Source organism: Eulemur rufifrons, chromosome 30 (assembly GCF_041146395.1).
Source record: "Eulemur rufifrons isolate Redbay chromosome 30, OSU_ERuf_1, whole genome shotgun sequence".
Taxonomy (NCBI): domain Eukaryota; kingdom Metazoa; phylum Chordata; class Mammalia; order Primates; family Lemuridae; genus Eulemur; species Eulemur rufifrons.
The window spans coordinates 53,544,395-53,561,193 of record NC_091012.1 but is presented as its reverse complement, the minus strand read 5'-3'; the positions used below and the strand labels follow the sequence as shown (position 1 = coordinate 53,561,193).

At 39.5% G+C, this 16,799-nt stretch overlaps 1 protein-coding gene and 1 pseudogene across 1 annotated transcript in view; one reads left to right on the top strand and one right to left on the bottom strand.

Moving 5' to 3' along the window:
* DOCK11 (dedicator of cytokinesis 11) overlaps positions 1-16,799 on the top strand; it is a 172,496-nt gene that overhangs the window by 29,012 nt on the left and 126,685 nt on the right. Inside the window, exons 2-6 of the mRNA XM_069462875.1 lie at positions 12,298-12,414; positions 12,499-12,588; positions 13,073-13,155; positions 14,164-14,233; positions 15,303-15,398. Coding sequence (XP_069318976.1) covers positions 12,298-12,414; positions 12,499-12,588; positions 13,073-13,155; positions 14,164-14,233; positions 15,303-15,398 — 456 coding nt within the window. The remainder of the gene's footprint in view (positions 1-12,297; positions 12,415-12,498; positions 12,589-13,072; positions 13,156-14,163; positions 14,234-15,302; positions 15,399-16,799) is intronic.
* On the bottom strand, positions 9,160-9,712 carry LOC138378331 (endothelial differentiation-related factor 1 pseudogene; annotated as a pseudogene).

Here is a 16,799-nt window from a genome sequence, read left to right as displayed (position 1 = left end):
TTTAAACATTTTGGATCAAATTAGCCATTGAAAAGGTGTTGAGGACAAATTAAGTACAGATTGGCAGCTGATCTTTCCAAAATGAAATGTTCAGGTTAATTTAATCTCTGTCACATGAGGAAGATACAAGCATTTTCTCTTTTAAAAAAGGCTCTTCACAGAAACAGAGCTCTCACTTTATTTCCCTCAGTAGTTTTGCATGCAACTCTAATGAGCAGTTTTCCATAATTCAGTGTGGTGCTCCTGGAAAATATAGACAATGGGGCAAATTTTCAGCCTATGCTGTCATTTTATGGATTAATTTCCACTAGCACTGACCTTCTGGCTTTCAGTTCATAAATATGAGTAAAACATCTGTTCATGTCATTCCCTTGCTTAAAAACCTCTGCTGGCTCCCCATTCGCCTACACTAGGAAACAATCCAAACTCATTGTCTTGGCATACGTGGCCCTCCATCAATGTGCCTTTCCAGCTCATCTTGGCCATTTCTTCTTGTTTTGTACATCACCAGACACACTGAACACATGCCTTTATTCTGCCATGCTGCTACATATACTCTCTCTTCTTTGCCTATAACGCCTTATTCACCTTGCCTGCCATGGGGATTTTTTTTTTTTTTTTTGAGATAGGGTCTTGCACTATCGCCCGGGCTAGAGTACAGTGGCGTCATCATAGCTCACTGCAACCTCAAGCTCTGGGGCTCAAGCGAACCTCTTGCCTCAGCATCCCGAGTAGCTGGACTACAGGCATGTACCACCATGTCCGGCTCATTTTTCTAGTTTTTGTAGAGACAGGGTCTTGCTCTTGCTCAGGCTGGTCTTGAACTCCTGGCCTCAAGAGATCCTCCCACCTCAGCCTCCCAAAGTGCTAGGATTACAGGCATAAGCCACCGTGCCTGGAGCCATGGGGATTTTCATTTCATCCTTCAAGGCTCAGCTCAAGTGCTTCTTCCTCTCTGAGCCTCCTACACTGGTAGAATTAATCCCTCCTTTCCCTGCATCCACACAGCACTCTCTGTATCTCCTGGCCTAGCCCTTACCCCATCTTGTGGTAGCTCCTAGTTTAGGGGTCTGTCTCTAAGGACAAAGCCCACCCCTTGCCCATCTTTGTTTTCCCAGTTTTGTAGCCCACTGCCTGGCACATGATTGATGCTTAGTGAATGTATAGAAGCTAAGTTCTATATTTTCTTCTGTTTATAAGTGCTCCAGAAGAGCCCTCAGGAAATGACAGAGCAGCAAGCCTCTCTTTTGAAGCAGGCTGGTCTGTGAAATCTATGGCTACAGTGTAGGATCCTTGGACATTGAAACTCAACCATTCTAATGAGGAGCAACAGGGTCTCTATACTGGGAACTCATCTCTTAATAAATATTGGAGGTTTTTTTTTTTTTGTATGTATAAGGAAGTGAAACTAGGTAGGTTATTTTTTTTTCTGTTTTAGTTTTTTAATAGCTTTATTGAGATATAATTCATATATCATACAACTCACCTATTTGAAGTATATATTTCAATAGTTTTTAGTACATTCAAAGATATATGAAGTCATCACCACGATCAATTTTAGAATATTTTCATCACTTCAAGGTTATTTATTTAAGATTTTTAAAAATCCTTTCATAGTAGTCAACCCCTAAGACTTCTTTCAGGTGGTATATCTGGTAATAGGGGGTTTGTCACAGAGAATGGAATTGGCTTAAAGAAGAAAATAAAGATTATAGATAGGGCAGGCTTTTTTGTTTCAGAGGAAGATGTATAAAAAAAGCTGAATACCCAAGGGCTGCTGGTCTGATTTAGCACCCTTTCATTTTTGAGACAGAATCTCGCTTTGTTGCTCGGGCTAGAGTGCTGCCGTGGCGCCAGCCCAGCTCACAGCAACCTCCAACTCCTGGGCTCAAGCGATCTTACTGCCTCAGCCTCCAGATTAGCTGGGACTATAGGCGTACACCACCATGCCTGCCTAATGTTTTCTATTTTTAGTTGCCCAGCTAATTTCTTTCTATTTTCTATTTTTAGTAGAGACGGGGTCTCTTGCTGAGTCTGGTCTTGAACTCCTGACCTCAAGCAATCCTCTGGCCTCAGCCTCCCAGAGTGCTAGGATTATAGGTGTGAGCCACCATGCCCAGCCTTAACACCCTTTCTAAGGATAGAGAAGAGACTAAGCTTTAGGAACTGTTACACAGTAACATCGTATAAAGCTGTATAATGTGGACAGGAAAGTGAGAGATGAGTTTCTGGATGGAAAAGACTTGGGAAAATGATGAAAACTTGGCCGGGCGCGGTGGCTCACGCCTGTAATCCTAGCACTCTGGGAGGCGGATCGTTTGAGCTCAGGAGTTCGAGACCAGCCTGAGCAAGAGCGAGACCCCATCTCTACTAAAAATAGAAAGAAATTATATGGACAGCTAAAAATATATATAGAAAAAATTAGCCGGGCATGGTGGTGCATGCCTGTAGTCCCAGCTACTCGGGAGGCTGAGATAGGAGGATCGCTTGAGCTCAGGAGTTTGAGGTTGCTGTGAGCTAGGCTGACGCCACGGCACTCACTCTAGCCTGGGCAACAGAGTGAGACTCTGTCTCAAAAAAAAAAAAAAAAAAAAAAAAAGAAAATGATGAAAACTTAGGAGAGTAGGCTCTGAGCTTAATCACACTTGAATAAAACAACATTAGAGTGATCGTAGACTGGTCACTGAGGACCATCTGCCCAGGGTGTGTTAGGGCCAATAGAACGGTAAGATGCGGGGCATGATCAGGAAGGGCTTTGGTGGCCATCTACCTGCCTCGCCTCACTAAAACAACCTACCTGAAGAAGGAGTGCCTATTTAGTCAGGAGTGAGATAGATAGGATAAACATGGATCAGGTCACCATATCCTGTAATATTCTAGCAAGAGGTCGGATATCTGACATTTGAAAGAGGTGAATTTAAGAAAAGTCAAAAGAGCTCTCACTTTGTTTACCTTACATAACTTTTAGAATATTTTATCTCGTGCAGTGGTATAGACTTAAAATATTGGTGGATTCAAAAAAGGTAAAGATAATTTGTTGATGGGCAGATGCAATATGACTGATTATGGAACACTAAAATATTTTTAGAAAGGTGCATTTCTGCCCCTGTCAAGGTTGATTTTCAAAATAGGGCTCATCAATATTCTTTACTCCATTATTAGGAGCAAATTAAGGGGATGGGTAGACTGATTGTCAGATCCAGTGTGGAAAACGATGAGTGGCTACTTTATAGATTACTGAGCTCTGTAACTGAATAAGTTTATGCTACTGTGTTCAAATAACACAAAACAGGACCTTTAGGCTGTTATATTTTCATGGAATGTAAGCGTTTTAGGTGGCTAAATCCATGTACCTGTAGAACATTTTTGCACTTTACATTTTTTCTGCTTACGAATGCAAGGTATGTTATGGTTCTGTTTATAAAACTCAGGAAAAAGTCAATGAAATTTCCTTTTTGTTGTTTTTGTTACAAGTTTACAGTGAGCACTAAGATCCAAGGCAGTTATAAATTAGTTGACAGGCATAGAATGGGTGTAATCTCATTTGCCATTGCATGAATGAATTATTTGCAATAATTGTATATGTCTATTTCAACATCATAAATTCTTTAATTTGTTCGAAAGTCATTATGTATGTATACCCAAGGCACATTTTTTCCTTTCTGCCAATAATGGTGTGCTAAAGAATAGAAACAATCTTCTATTAATAGTTTTAAAAAGGTATATTGCCATTCTCTCAATTTATTCAAGCGCTTCTTTTCATTTGTTATCTCTTTTTGTCTGTGTTTTGAGTCATTTAAATGCTTATTAGCCCAAAGTGAACACAAAAAACCAGGAGGAATCAAATTCAAATCAGTTTCTCTACCTATCGTCCAGCATGTTGAGTAAAATTTTAATTATTGGCTAAATTGGAATTTTGGAGGACAGAGTTCTTCAAAATTCTATTTATTCATTTATAGATACTCTAGATTATTTGCATAATATTTGAGTTGGCTGTAATGAAAAATATTTGTTAACTATGTGTGAACTAATCACATAGCATCTATATAGTCTTGTTGATTTCTTGATGTTAAAAAAAAATCTTTGCAGGTTTTTAAAAATAGTTCTTCAGTTTTCTGTAAATAGCTAAATAGACTTGGAAAAAGGAAATAATTTGCCATTCAGATAAATTTCTTCCCTTTGCTAAAACTCTAAGGAATAATGGATTTTATTTTTCCTCAATGTTTCCATGTTACATTTAAATGCCTTTGAAATCTCATTTTGCTGATTCTTAGAACAGTAAGTTGTTGTTCCTAAAGTAAAGCTGGGAACTGAAAATTGAATTCTGAAAGCATTAGCAACAACTTGCCCTTCTCTCCTTGTGTGCTGCTATGTTGGCTTGGAAGGCATATGTGTAAAAGATCAGTCTCTTTGTATTATTCAGCTGGTTATCCCTATGAGCTGCAAAAGCTTCTGGCTTTGTAGTTCTCACGGCTCTCTACTAGGTTCTGTGGAGGATATTGAGATGAATTAGACAAGGTCCCTTGACAATAGCTTACTGTTGTTTTTTTTTGTAATTTGATTCTTACCCACTTGAAGTTGAATCTGCCAACTCCTTTCCCCAAAGTGAAAGACCTAAGGTGCTAATCCCTACTCATTGATGGCAAATGCTAAATTGGAAGCAGCAGCTTAGAAATGCAAAACTCCTTATCCAATTACATTACAAGCTCTCTAAGCCAGTCGTGCCCTCATGACTGGTAAAAGGCAAGACCTCACTTTGGTAAAAATGATAGTACAGTTTGAGTAAGTTCTGGGAAATCCTAAAATGCAAAGTCCATCCAAGGAAATAAAGTAGGAGCCAGGGTGAGGAAATAATTTTGTTTTTGTTAAGTTTAATGCATGTAGAGCACTGGCTTTGGAGTCCAACAGATATAGATTTGAATCCTGGAGCCATGAATGTGTGACCCTGGACCTGCCTAAGGGTCAGTTGCCTCATCTGTAAAATGGGCATAATAAAAGAACCTCCATTGCTGGGTTTTTGAGAGAATTAAATGAGATCATAGGTATAAAATGCTCAACTTGGTGTATAGTAATGCTTAAGGTAAGTGGTAAGAGAAAGTACAAGGCACTGTTTCCCACCAGGTGTTTACCATCCTGCTGAGGCGACCAAGCAAACCACCCATATGCCACAATGGATGATAAAGACCTGTAAGGGCTCTCTGTGAGAGAGGTAGGAGGTCAGGTTATTGCAAGAATAGGGTGAGCCAAGGTGTGGATTGGGAATAAGCATGAACCAGTGATCTCATGAAAAGTATGATTTTTCCCTTAGCTGTTTGCTTTAAGAAAGGACAGTGTCTTGAATGCAGTTTGTATTTAGATTCTTATGCCAAGGTTTTCCCTGAAAAATAATCGTTGTAAGAAATATGTTCATGTCTATTTTGCCAAGTTGGGTTGTACTAATTAAAAAGAATGACCCATGCTCCCCTAGCATCATCATCAGATTATAGTAATTCAAAGCTTCAGTACTTGGAGTTCCTACTGGGGGACAAGGGAAGAGATGAGCTGGTTAAAAGTAGCCATATTTAGAATGTCAAGTACTCTTTATTTGAACCTTCTGAAAAACTTCCTTATAGTTATGATTCCTTTATTACCATGTCATGTAGTGTCCCCTCTAGAAACCTCTAGTCTATGCTGGTGTTATTTTTCACTTTTGTGAATCACAGCACAACTTTTGCTGCTCTTCATCTTCACACACCGTTCTTTTTTTTTTTTTGAGACAAAGTTTCACTCTGTTGCCCGGGCTAGAGTGCCGTGGCATCAGCCTAGCTCACAGCAACCTCAGACTCCTGTGTTCAAGCAATCCTCCTGCCTCAGCCTCCCAAGTAGCTGGGACTACAGGCACGTGCCACCATGCCCGCCTAATTTTTTTTCTATATATATTTTTAGCTGTCCAAATCATTTCTTTCTATTTTTAGTAGAGACGGGGTCTCGCTCTTGCTCAGGCTGGTCTCGAACTCCTGACCTTGAGCGATCCACCCGCCTCGGCCTCCCAGAGTGCTAGGATTACAGGCGTGAGCCACCATGCCTTGCCCACACACCACTCTTGACAGTTACCTGGTCTCTGATTTTATAGGGTTCATGAGCAAAAGTGGAAGACAAGATGAAATGATCTGAGATCACATATACTCATGTGGTGAAATGCTTCCGTTTGACCAAAAGGGGAATAAATGGACTCACATACTTTAGCGTGCAGAAACACTTGTGCAGTCACTTTCTTGGAGGAAGATGTGGCTATCGGAGGGTATCATAGACACACGGAAGCCAAGTGAGGCTTTTAGTTATGACAGATTTTGTGATCAACTTATACCTCTTGGATTTATCCTCCTTCCCCACTAGACTGTGAGTTTCTCAAGGGCAGGGTCTGGTTCTTTCCACGTGTGCATTACCAGGGGGCTATCACAGGGCCTTAACCTTAGTAGGGACTTAATAAACATATTGTACACTGAACACTGAACTCAGTTTTCTGTGCTGCCGGAAATTGCATGCCCCCGGAGGCCATTTTGAGTGCAAAGTGTTATTTTAAGATATTCCCTGGAGAAGGCACTCTAACCTCTGCTACAAATGTCTGAAAGGAAAAGAGTTGAATGACTAGGGGGTCTGGAGAAATTCCCAAATGAGAGAGGTGAAGAAATGATGAGAAGGAGAGACCTCTTTTTGAATATGCTACTACTTTCCTAGAACTGTTGGTATTTTCCATAAGATGATGTTCAGATGCCATTGAAACTGTAGTCTGACCGCAGTACTTGCTTCTAAGCTTTGGGCTGAATCCTTCTGTTTCTTAAATCAGTTGTTGCCATGCTCTTTCTTGCACTACAACTGAATTTGGAGAATGGGCTGGTGGCGTAGGGATGTTTTTTGCATTGGCCCTGTGCCCACTGCTAAGCTTTCTGCTTGCTTTCTGGTCTCCCTCCCAGTGTGATAAAGGAGTGATTCTATGAAGCCAGTGTTCACTTTAGTCTTCCAGAAAAGACATTCTTAGAATTCTTAAGAAGAACTAGTTTCTAAAAGTCAAAGATTTACCAGTAAACTAATGACCTTTGATGTAAGTCTTCCTTCTAAGCAGAAGTAACCCAGGCTGATTTTGTATTGTTTGCAGAGAAATATTATGTGATCATTATTATGTTTTAAATGAAATTGAAATTATATGGTTACATTTCTAATGATAGCATAAATAGGCTTGTTAGTCATGTGTGGTTTTGAATACATGAGTGGTTGGATGGTTGAATATATACATGCATGTACATATTTACATATTTATTTGTAGGACTACAAGCATGGTTTTTGTGTTTTTACATATATAGTTAAGATGATCACAGATCAGTCATCCTGTACTGTGGGTATACAGGAACCACCACACAATTATAAAGTCTTAAGTTGTGGTGATGCTGTTAGTGACTCTCTTTAGCATCCGTTGTTTCCTCTTTGGACCAAGAAGCAGACTGCAACTGAATCTGTACTGATTTCTGTCCTTTCCCCTATTCTAGAAATCGAAAAGTTATCTCAATTTGTGGAATTGTGCATTTCTGGGGTTTACACATGAAAGTCCATTGAGATTTGGTCCTTAGTGGCTTAAGTAAGCATGGAAAAGTGTACTGTGTCCCAAACCATGGTACAAAAATTGGCATTTTAAATTTTATTTTGCTAGGGATTAGAAAAATGCTGGTTTAGTCTCCTTTATGGGGGACGATATAAAGCTTTCTTTTATGATAAATCTATTTCAATGAAGAAGATATTTGATTGGAAGAAAAATTTGAAGTAAATGATAATACAAAAGGCGTGGCAAAAATCACGAGGCTTGTATGTGAGTAAACTGAGTTTGAGAAACACTGATAAGAAAAAGGATTAGGAGTTGGGAGACCTGGGTTTGAATCCTGGTTCTGCTACTAATGTAGACAAATGAACTTGAGCCTCTGAGCCAGTTTCTTCATGTATAAAGTTGAAATGATGGTATTTTCCTTGTCTACTTGACAGGTTTTTGGTAAGAATCAGGTTGGATGTATATGAAAGTATTTTCTTAAGACTGAAAAGTGATCTTTAAATGAATTACCAAAACATACTAATAATATTTCTGGCAAATTATTTCAAGAGAGCTTAGGAATCAGTGAATGAAAACTTTCAAAGATAAATCATTTTGTTTTGTTTTGTTTTACCCATAGTAAAAACTGAGTGGGTTCCAAATTGAGGTTGACGGCTTTCCTGTCACTACTTAGGGAGAGAAGGCTGAAACATATGCTCGCTTCTCTCCAGATTGTATAAATGCCTTTGCCTTTTACTTAACGCTGCTTCAGAACTGTATGGAAGTTGCTATTATTTGAATGTTCATAAAGTAGTATTTATTATAGCAGATTTCTGCAGTTCTGAAAAAGCACCTTTGTAGGCCAATTAGTGGACAAAGTGGCAGCAAGGATAAATCACAAACCTGAGAGAAATGTTAATGTGTTCTTGTTTCTTCCATCCAGTGAATGCTCAGTATTAAGAGCTTGGAGTTGTGGCAGAAGTTTTATTTAGGGTAACCGTATAAGTCTAATAATAGAATGGTAAAGATGAATAGGAAAGTTAGATGAGGGATATGCTCTAGACTGCTGGGCAGAGCCACCATTAAATCACGATCATTCTCTACAGGTCAAAGGTTTTCTTTGCCTCTGATGCCCACAGAGTTACAACTAAATTCAACTGGAAGGGAAATGTAGGATTTCAGTCCCTTCTCCTTTTTCTTCTTAAGAGAGATGAAGCCTGACTCACAGGCCTAGATCTTCTATTAGGGGAAGCTTTGTGGAACCCAGGATAGCCACACCAACTTTCCTGCAGTAGAGCTACCCCTGGCAAAGAACATAGGAGTGAAGACCCAGAATGCTTAATCAGTTGAACGAAAAGTGAGACCTTGTTTTCTATAGCATGAACATGTGACCTTCAAAATGTGGGGAGCTATAAGTTTCATTTTTAGAAGGCATATACTATACATTTAAACAAGTGTTTCAGGAATTAAAGAACATTATGCTAAGTGAAATAAGCCAAACACAGAAAGACAAATACTGCATGTTCTCACTTATTTTTTTTTTTCACTTTGCAAGGTTTTCTTAGTTTGACAGCAGGTGTAGGTTGGGGAGGGATCCGCAAGCCTGACCCCCGCGTTCCGCTCAGCCACGCGAGGAGGCGCACTTCGGTGCTGCTGGTCGAGGGGAACCAGCCAGAGGAGATCAGCAGGAACATGCTGATTTCGAGGCTTTGTGCTCACTTCGCCCGGGGCCCCTTCTCCATGGGCTTTCCAATGTCCTTCCCCCGGAGCTTGAGGCCAATGGCTCTCTCGATTTTGCCCAGAACCTGGTTATTAGGAATAGCCCGTCCACTCTCATAGTCTGCGATCACTAGTGGCTTTTCGTTGATTTTCGTGGCCAGGTCCTTCTGCGTGCTTGCTCTGCCGACCTTGTTGGATGACTTTGCCCACTTCCAGGGTCACCCTGTCATGGTGCAGCTCCTCTGTCTCCCGGTCCAGCTTGGCTGTGTTCTTGGTGATCGAGTGCTGTTTGTTCTGGCCGGCAGCCCATTTCTTGGAAGTCTCCACATCTTCTCTTCATCTCTGGGCCGCTAAGATGGCCTGCTTGGATTTGGCCTGGGCAGCTGTGGGGCCCTTCTTGCGCAGCACCGTCATGGTGTCCTAGTCGCTCTCGGCCATGGCGCGGCGGGCGGGGGCGGGGGCGGGGGCGGGGGTCCCCTCGTTGCCTCCCCGCTTCCGGCGCCTGCCCATGTTCTCACTTATATGTGGACTGTAAGACAATTGAACCCATAGAAGCAGAGAGTAGAATGGTGGTTACCAAATACTGGGGTGGGAGGAGGTGGGAGGAATGGGGAGGTGATACTTCAGTGGGTATAAAAAACCTCAGACAGGAGGAATAGATTTGATTTTTTTCTGAGATTGATAGCACAGCATGCTGAATATAGCCAATAATTGAGTGCTGTATATTTTAATATCACTAAGAATAATTTTCTAATGTTCTCATCACAAAAAATGTTAAATATTTATGGTGATGGATATGCTAATCAGTTTAATTTAATCATTGCACATTGTATTAAAAAATCATAACACTACTTTATACCCCCATAAACTGTACAACTATAATTTGTCAATATATAATTTAAACAATTTTTAAAAATAAATAAGTGATTCATTTTGACATATGCTTTTCCCCATTAATTTCATAGTTCATTAGAAAGCTGAAGAAGGATTTTATTTTATTTTATTTTTTTTGTCGTTTTCCAAATTTACTTGAAGTAGGTACTTGAAATCATTGTACAGAGAAGTTAACAGATGCTAATTCAACGGTTAAACATTGAAATTTGAGGACTGTTTTTACAATCTGTACTGGGAATATAGTTGACAACAAAAGCAAGACTCAGATTATTTTTAGTGCTTAAAGCTTACTTTCTTAGATAGGGCTTTATTCATTCAACTTCTCTGAGAAATTGATCGCAGACTTCAAGTGTTAGATCTGGAAGCTTCAGTCAGTTTCCTTTCTTTTGGGTCCATGGAAACATGGTAGATATGGCACACAGGGGTCAAATTTTCGTATCAGAAAATCTCTGAGTTCTCCAAAAAAGATTTTTTCCTTCTATTTCAACTCATTTTGCACTGGTATTTGCAGACATGATAGGGATAATCAGCTTCCTTTGATCTTAAGGGTCTACAAATCCAAATTTAAGACTTGAAATAAAGTATATCTTTGTTAGGATCTTTTAGATTTGTTGAACACTGATCTCATTGGTTAGAGTGGTTTGCTTTTATCTATCTAAGTAAATCTTATAGAGGAAACTCTCAGATGCCCGTCAGATGTAGAATTTCAATATAGCTGTGCCCTATTGTGAACCATGTATAAAAACTGTTCTCAAAGGATTGTATGGACTGCTTCAAATCTGTGTACACAAATATAAATATAATCCTGATTCTGTTATATTATTTTACTATATCTTAAATTTGTGTTTTCTATATATAGTTTTCATTATAAAATTTTAAGAAAATAATTTCATTTAAATAAAACATCACTATTAGAAATCCCTAATATATGCTCACTTTGGTATAGAATAGAATGTTGAGACATGGCTATGATTGAATGTGAATATCTCAAAGTTCATTCAGCAATTAGTGATTGGATACCTACCATGTGCTAGGTACTGTTCTACGTGCTAGGGTTATAGCAGTGAACAAATAAGAGAAAATTCCTGCCCTCAAATACGCAGAGAGGTGAAATAGATGGTATATCGATAGTGGTAAGTTCAACAAATGACAAAAATGATAGGAAGGTAGATAGTGGGTTCCCATTCTGAGCTCAGTACCTTGCATACTGGTATCTGTGTATTTCTGAGAGGAAGAAAGGCCTGACTCATAGGCCTGGAGGATGGAAAAAGAGCAGAGCCTTTGCAGCCACAGACCTGGGTTTGAATTCCACCTCTGAAGGCAGGCAAGTTACTTAATCTAAGTCCAGAGACTCCTCATCTGTAAAATGGGGCTAATGATTAAACCTATTTCATAGGGTTGTTATGAGTATTACATTAGAAAATGTACAGAAAATACTTAGCACAGTGCCTGGCATATAGAAAGGGCTCAATAAATGCAGACTGTTATTATTGCTTTTGTTAATAAGTCGTATCCTGGCTCTCTCAGCATTGCCCACCCTGTTCCTTGGAACTTTAGTCTCAGGCTGGGCCACCAATGGCCAGCTCACCTAGAAGTCTCACAGTGATCCATTGACTTTGCCACTTGGAACCCTACCCTTTCATGCTCTGTCCACAGGATCAAGCATCTCCAGTACCCATGCTTGCCCCAGCTAGGCTGGAACTTGGTACACCCTCTGCACAGTGTGCCTGGTACAGAGTGGACACATGAATGTTGGTACTTTCTCCTGTTGAGTTATCCAGTCAGTAGTGCATATTCAGTAAATACAACCAACAGGCTTCCAAATACACCACTTTTTGTTTTACATAAAATTAAATAAATTCTTGGAAGATACACAGATTAGCAGAATATGATGGTATTATCTCTTCAGAACTCTTGTCTTTAGCAAGAGGAAGTCTCTGTATGTATGTGTGTGTTTGGTGTGTGTGTCCAGTTATGAAGACTATTTCTCTTGTGAAAGTATCTCCTTTTAAGTACTTATTGACATCAATACTCCCATCTTTTGTGAAATAATGTATCTTTAGTACATAGGAAAAAATTGATCTCTTGTGAGTTTGACCACAGTAACTTTATTTTTGTCTCTTCTAAAGGAAAAGGCCAAAGTTGTTGAGCCTCTGGACTATGAGAATGTTATCACCCAAAGAAAAACCCAGATTTACAGTGACCCCCTCAGAGACCTGCTTATGTTTCCAATGGAGGATATATCTGTGAGTTCACAAGCACATCTTTAAAGAAAAAAGCCAACATTTTCCAAGCCAGTTCTTACAGCAACCATGTTCTTTGTCTTCTAGATCTCAGTGATAGGTCGTCAGCGCAGAACGGTGCAGTCCACTGTACCAGAGGATGCTGAAAAGAGGGCCCAGAGTTTATTTGTCAAAGAGGTAAGGGGCTCAAAGGCCACAGAAGAACATCGTCATATATTTAAAATATTTCTACATATTTATATATTTGCAATTTACTTATTTGTAAATGAATAAATATAAAATATAGATTTAAAAATTTTCCTTTAACATAAAGGGAAAATAAAATTACTAAAATTAACTGACCTATATAAGAAGTCTATATGATGTGATACAGAGGAAAGAGCTTAAACATTTTCACAAATAGCACATGTTCTTAGTATTTCTCTTTTGGATTTGAATACTCTCTGCACTGGGACTCAGAGTATTCAAAAGGGCACATGAATTGGGATTTATTGCCGCCAATTGGGTTAGAGAGACACAGTTAATCCCCAAAGGGAGATTCCAGTACCAGCATTTCCCAAATGCTTTTTAAAAGTCTGTCAGCGTATTACCAGACTTGTAAAAAGTGGATATATGTGTACTTTTCCTATATTTCAAATTAAAGATTCCTATTTTCTTTTAGTGTATTAAAACCTATAGCACAGATTGGCACGTGGTAAACTACAAGTATGAAGACTTTTCTGGGGACTTTCGAATGTTGCCATGGTAAGTTTAGAATTCCAGGGGAACATTCAAGAGGAGAATTATTAAACTTTTTACTTTTTTAAAACCACCTATGAAACTTTTCAGTTACAATTTATAACAAAGCAAACCTTCAAACAACCAGCATGTTTGGTAAATGGCGCTATTTTGGTTAACTGAGTATGTTTTAACTTTGCTTGTTGAAGTTCTTTCCAAACTTTTTGGCTGTGGTGCATCTGTATTGATCATGAACTAATCTTTAACTGATGCTGTATAATGTGAGCATTTTCCAGTGGTGTCAGTGAAAAAGCTAGAAGATATCTGGCTCAATTTGATGACCCTAGACATCCCTTGAAAAAAGTGTGTCTCTTTCAGTTGAGTTGAAGGAATGGCATAAGCACACTGGCCCAGGAGCCATACTGTCAGAGGTCACATCTTATTTCTGCCAGCTAGTAAGCTGGATTACCTGGACCACTCACTCAACCTATCTGAGTTCTCCATTTTCTCATCTGTAGTACTATTACTGTCTCACAGGATATCATATGGGAAATGTCTTTGGAAAAAATAATGGAGAAATAAGACATTTGTATAGCCTTTTGTAGGTTTCAAAGCACTTTCTCAGAGAAGAAAACTGAGTCCTAATATGAGCAGTTCAAGATTATACAGCACACAGATGGAAGAACCAGAATTACACTGTGTTGCTTTTTGACCTGGGAAAAGATAAGATTTTGCCACCACTAGCAGCTCTGGCAAAGGTTTCTTAGCAACTTGTGCCCTTTCTGACTAAGTACCTAGGCTTGGTTATGGCTTTGCTGTTGGCTGCACATGGGGGAGTCCTTATAGAAAAAAGTAATGTTAGTTTACTCAATGGGGAGAATCTGAGTTTGGAAAGGATAAAAGGATTTCTCCTTCTCATGTCTTGGCATTTTCTTGTCGTAAAAGAAAGAAATCTACTCATCCTGCTTTTGTTTGTTTTTGTTTTATTTTGGTCAGTTCTGTTCAATGTCTAAGACAATTCTCTTACATTTTCAGCAAATCTCTGAGACCAGAAAAGATTCCTAATCATGTATTTGAGATCGATGAGGACTGTGAGAAAGATGAGGTGAGGACGGGGGGCAATGTTAGGGGCAGGGACACTGGTTGGTTTCTTTCTTTTCTTTTCTTTTCTTTTCTTTTCTTTTCCTTTCTTTTCCTTTCTCTTCCTTTCCCTCCCTCCCTCCCTCCCTTCCTTCCTTCCTTTCTTTCTTTCTTTCTTTCTTTCTTTCTTTCTTTCTTTCTTTCTTTCTTTTTTGGACAAAGTCTCACTCTGTTACCCCAGCTAGAGTGCAGTGGTGTCATCATAGTTCACTGTAACCTCAAACTCCTGGGCTCAAGTGATCCTCCTGCCTCAGCCTCCTGAGTAGCTGGGACTACAGGCTCACACCAAGACACCTGGCTAATTTTTCTGTTTTCAGTAGAGACAGAGTCTTACTCTTGTTTGGGCTGGTCTTGAACTCCTAAACTCAAGCGATACTCCTACCTCAGCCTCCCAGAGTAGTAGGATTACAGGTGTGAGCCACCGCGCCCTGCCTGCACTGGTTTCTTCATGATCGCTTCTGCTGAAAAAGATTCGAGAGGGAATTCCTTGAGGAAAGATGAGCAAAAGAATTGTTTTTGAAGGGTCTGTGGCCAGCTTTCAAACTGAGTATCTTTTAATTTTGAAAAAAATTATTACATTTTGAAATGGGACTTAGGAAAAATCAAGTTAAATGGGCTGTGATTTATATATATAAACATGTCCCCTGACCTGTGGGACATGCTGGTGAGTTGCTTTTCTCATACTGGGCATGTGGTATGGTGATTCATCTGGATTCTTCTGCCTGATAGATCCCTCTTGGGACAGATGGCCCGGATGTCTGTGACATTTCGAGGTATAGTTTGACTGTTTACATAATGCAGAAGACTTTCCCTGAAGAGAACCCATACTATTCAGTAAATATTGAGTGCCTACTGTGTGCACAGCACAATGCCTTTCATTCCACAGTCAACAATTTTAAATCTTCATGGAGAAGAGAGGTCTTTATGCTTTAATGAGGAAATGGGGTAGGGCCTAATTCTGTGTCCCCCCAATGTTTGATTAGTTAGATGGCAAACTGGCTGCTGTTTTATTGATGGTTTTTGCTCTGTTTCAGGACTCGTCATCTTTATGTTCTCAGAAGGGTGGTGTAATCAAACAAGGCTGGTTGCATAAAGCAAATGTAAATAGCACCATCACGGTTACCATGAAGGTAGGAAGTCATTATTATATTATTCCATCATTTTAAGGATATTGGTATAAGTAGCCTGTCTGGAATCAATATTTATTTTACGAGTTCTAGCAAAAAAAATCTTTAATGAGAGGATTCTCACAGATGCATGGAATTTTGAAAATCTGAAACTTCAGGATAAATTTAGAAGTGCCACTTTTCAAAGAAATATAATTATTATCTTCTGAATCAGGAAGTTTGAAAAGGAGGCTGTCAGTTGAATGAAGAAAATAGCTTTGGAAAAAAAAAGAGGGCACTGAAGGTTCATATGTAGAAATGAATTTAATGAGTGGAAGGATAGAGTAATCCATTTCTTTAGCAAATATTAAGTGCTTATTACATACTGGTTACTGTGGGGAAATATATGGATATCTAATATGGGGTCCCTGTTCTCCAGTAGCCTCCAGACTATAGATAAGAAATGTACCAAATTAACTACTATACAAAGTGGTACCTTAGTGTGGTCAGAACAGCCTAGAAAAGTTTTGTAGTTTGGCCATGAGAGTGAGTTTCTGTAAGGGCTTTGTGTGAGACAAAAGAAGAAACGATGAAAGGGATAAACTTGTGCAGAGCCTTGTATGCCTTATACGGGAGGTTGCCTTTTGTTCCGGAGGCTGTGAAGAGCCATTAAAATCCAAAGGAAAAGCTAACAAGCTACTTGAAGATTCTGAGCAGAGAAACAAATTATGCTCAGCTACCATATATAACCGTTCTTTCAGATATTCAACATAAGATCGTGTGGTTTGCTGAGGATGATTCACACTTCCATTAAGTATTGAAGGTCATTCTATCTTTCACATAGCCTGCAAGTGGAAACCATGGGTGTCTACCAAGGGAAGACTCAAATTTTATCTTAATTTAATATTTTGCCTGCTGCTTTCCCTTTAGTGGTCATGTCCTGTTCTCAGTTTCATTTTTAAGCCCTGAAAATAATGAATCCAAATTGTAGGATGCTTCCTATATATCTCCTGCACTTAAGCATGGGCCTCGGCACGAGGTGATAATAAGAGAACCCACATATTGAGGGCTTAATACGTACCAGGCAGCATACTGAGTGTTTTATAGTCTGTATCTCATTTAGTCCTCATGGCAGCTCTGTGAGATAGCTACCATTATTATTCTTGGTTTACAGATGTGGAAAGTGAGGTGCAGAGAAATTCAGTAATTAACCCAAGGTCACACAGCTCTAAGATTTCAGAGGTGGGATTTGAACCTAGGGAGACTGATGTCAGAGTCTATGCTCTTTTTTTTTTTTTTTTTTTTGAGACAGAGTCTCACTCTGTTGCCCAGGCTAGAGTGAGTGCCGTGGCGTCAGCCTAGCTCACAGCAACCTCAAACTCCTGAGCTCAAGCGATCCTCCTGTCTCAGCCTCCCGAGTAGCTG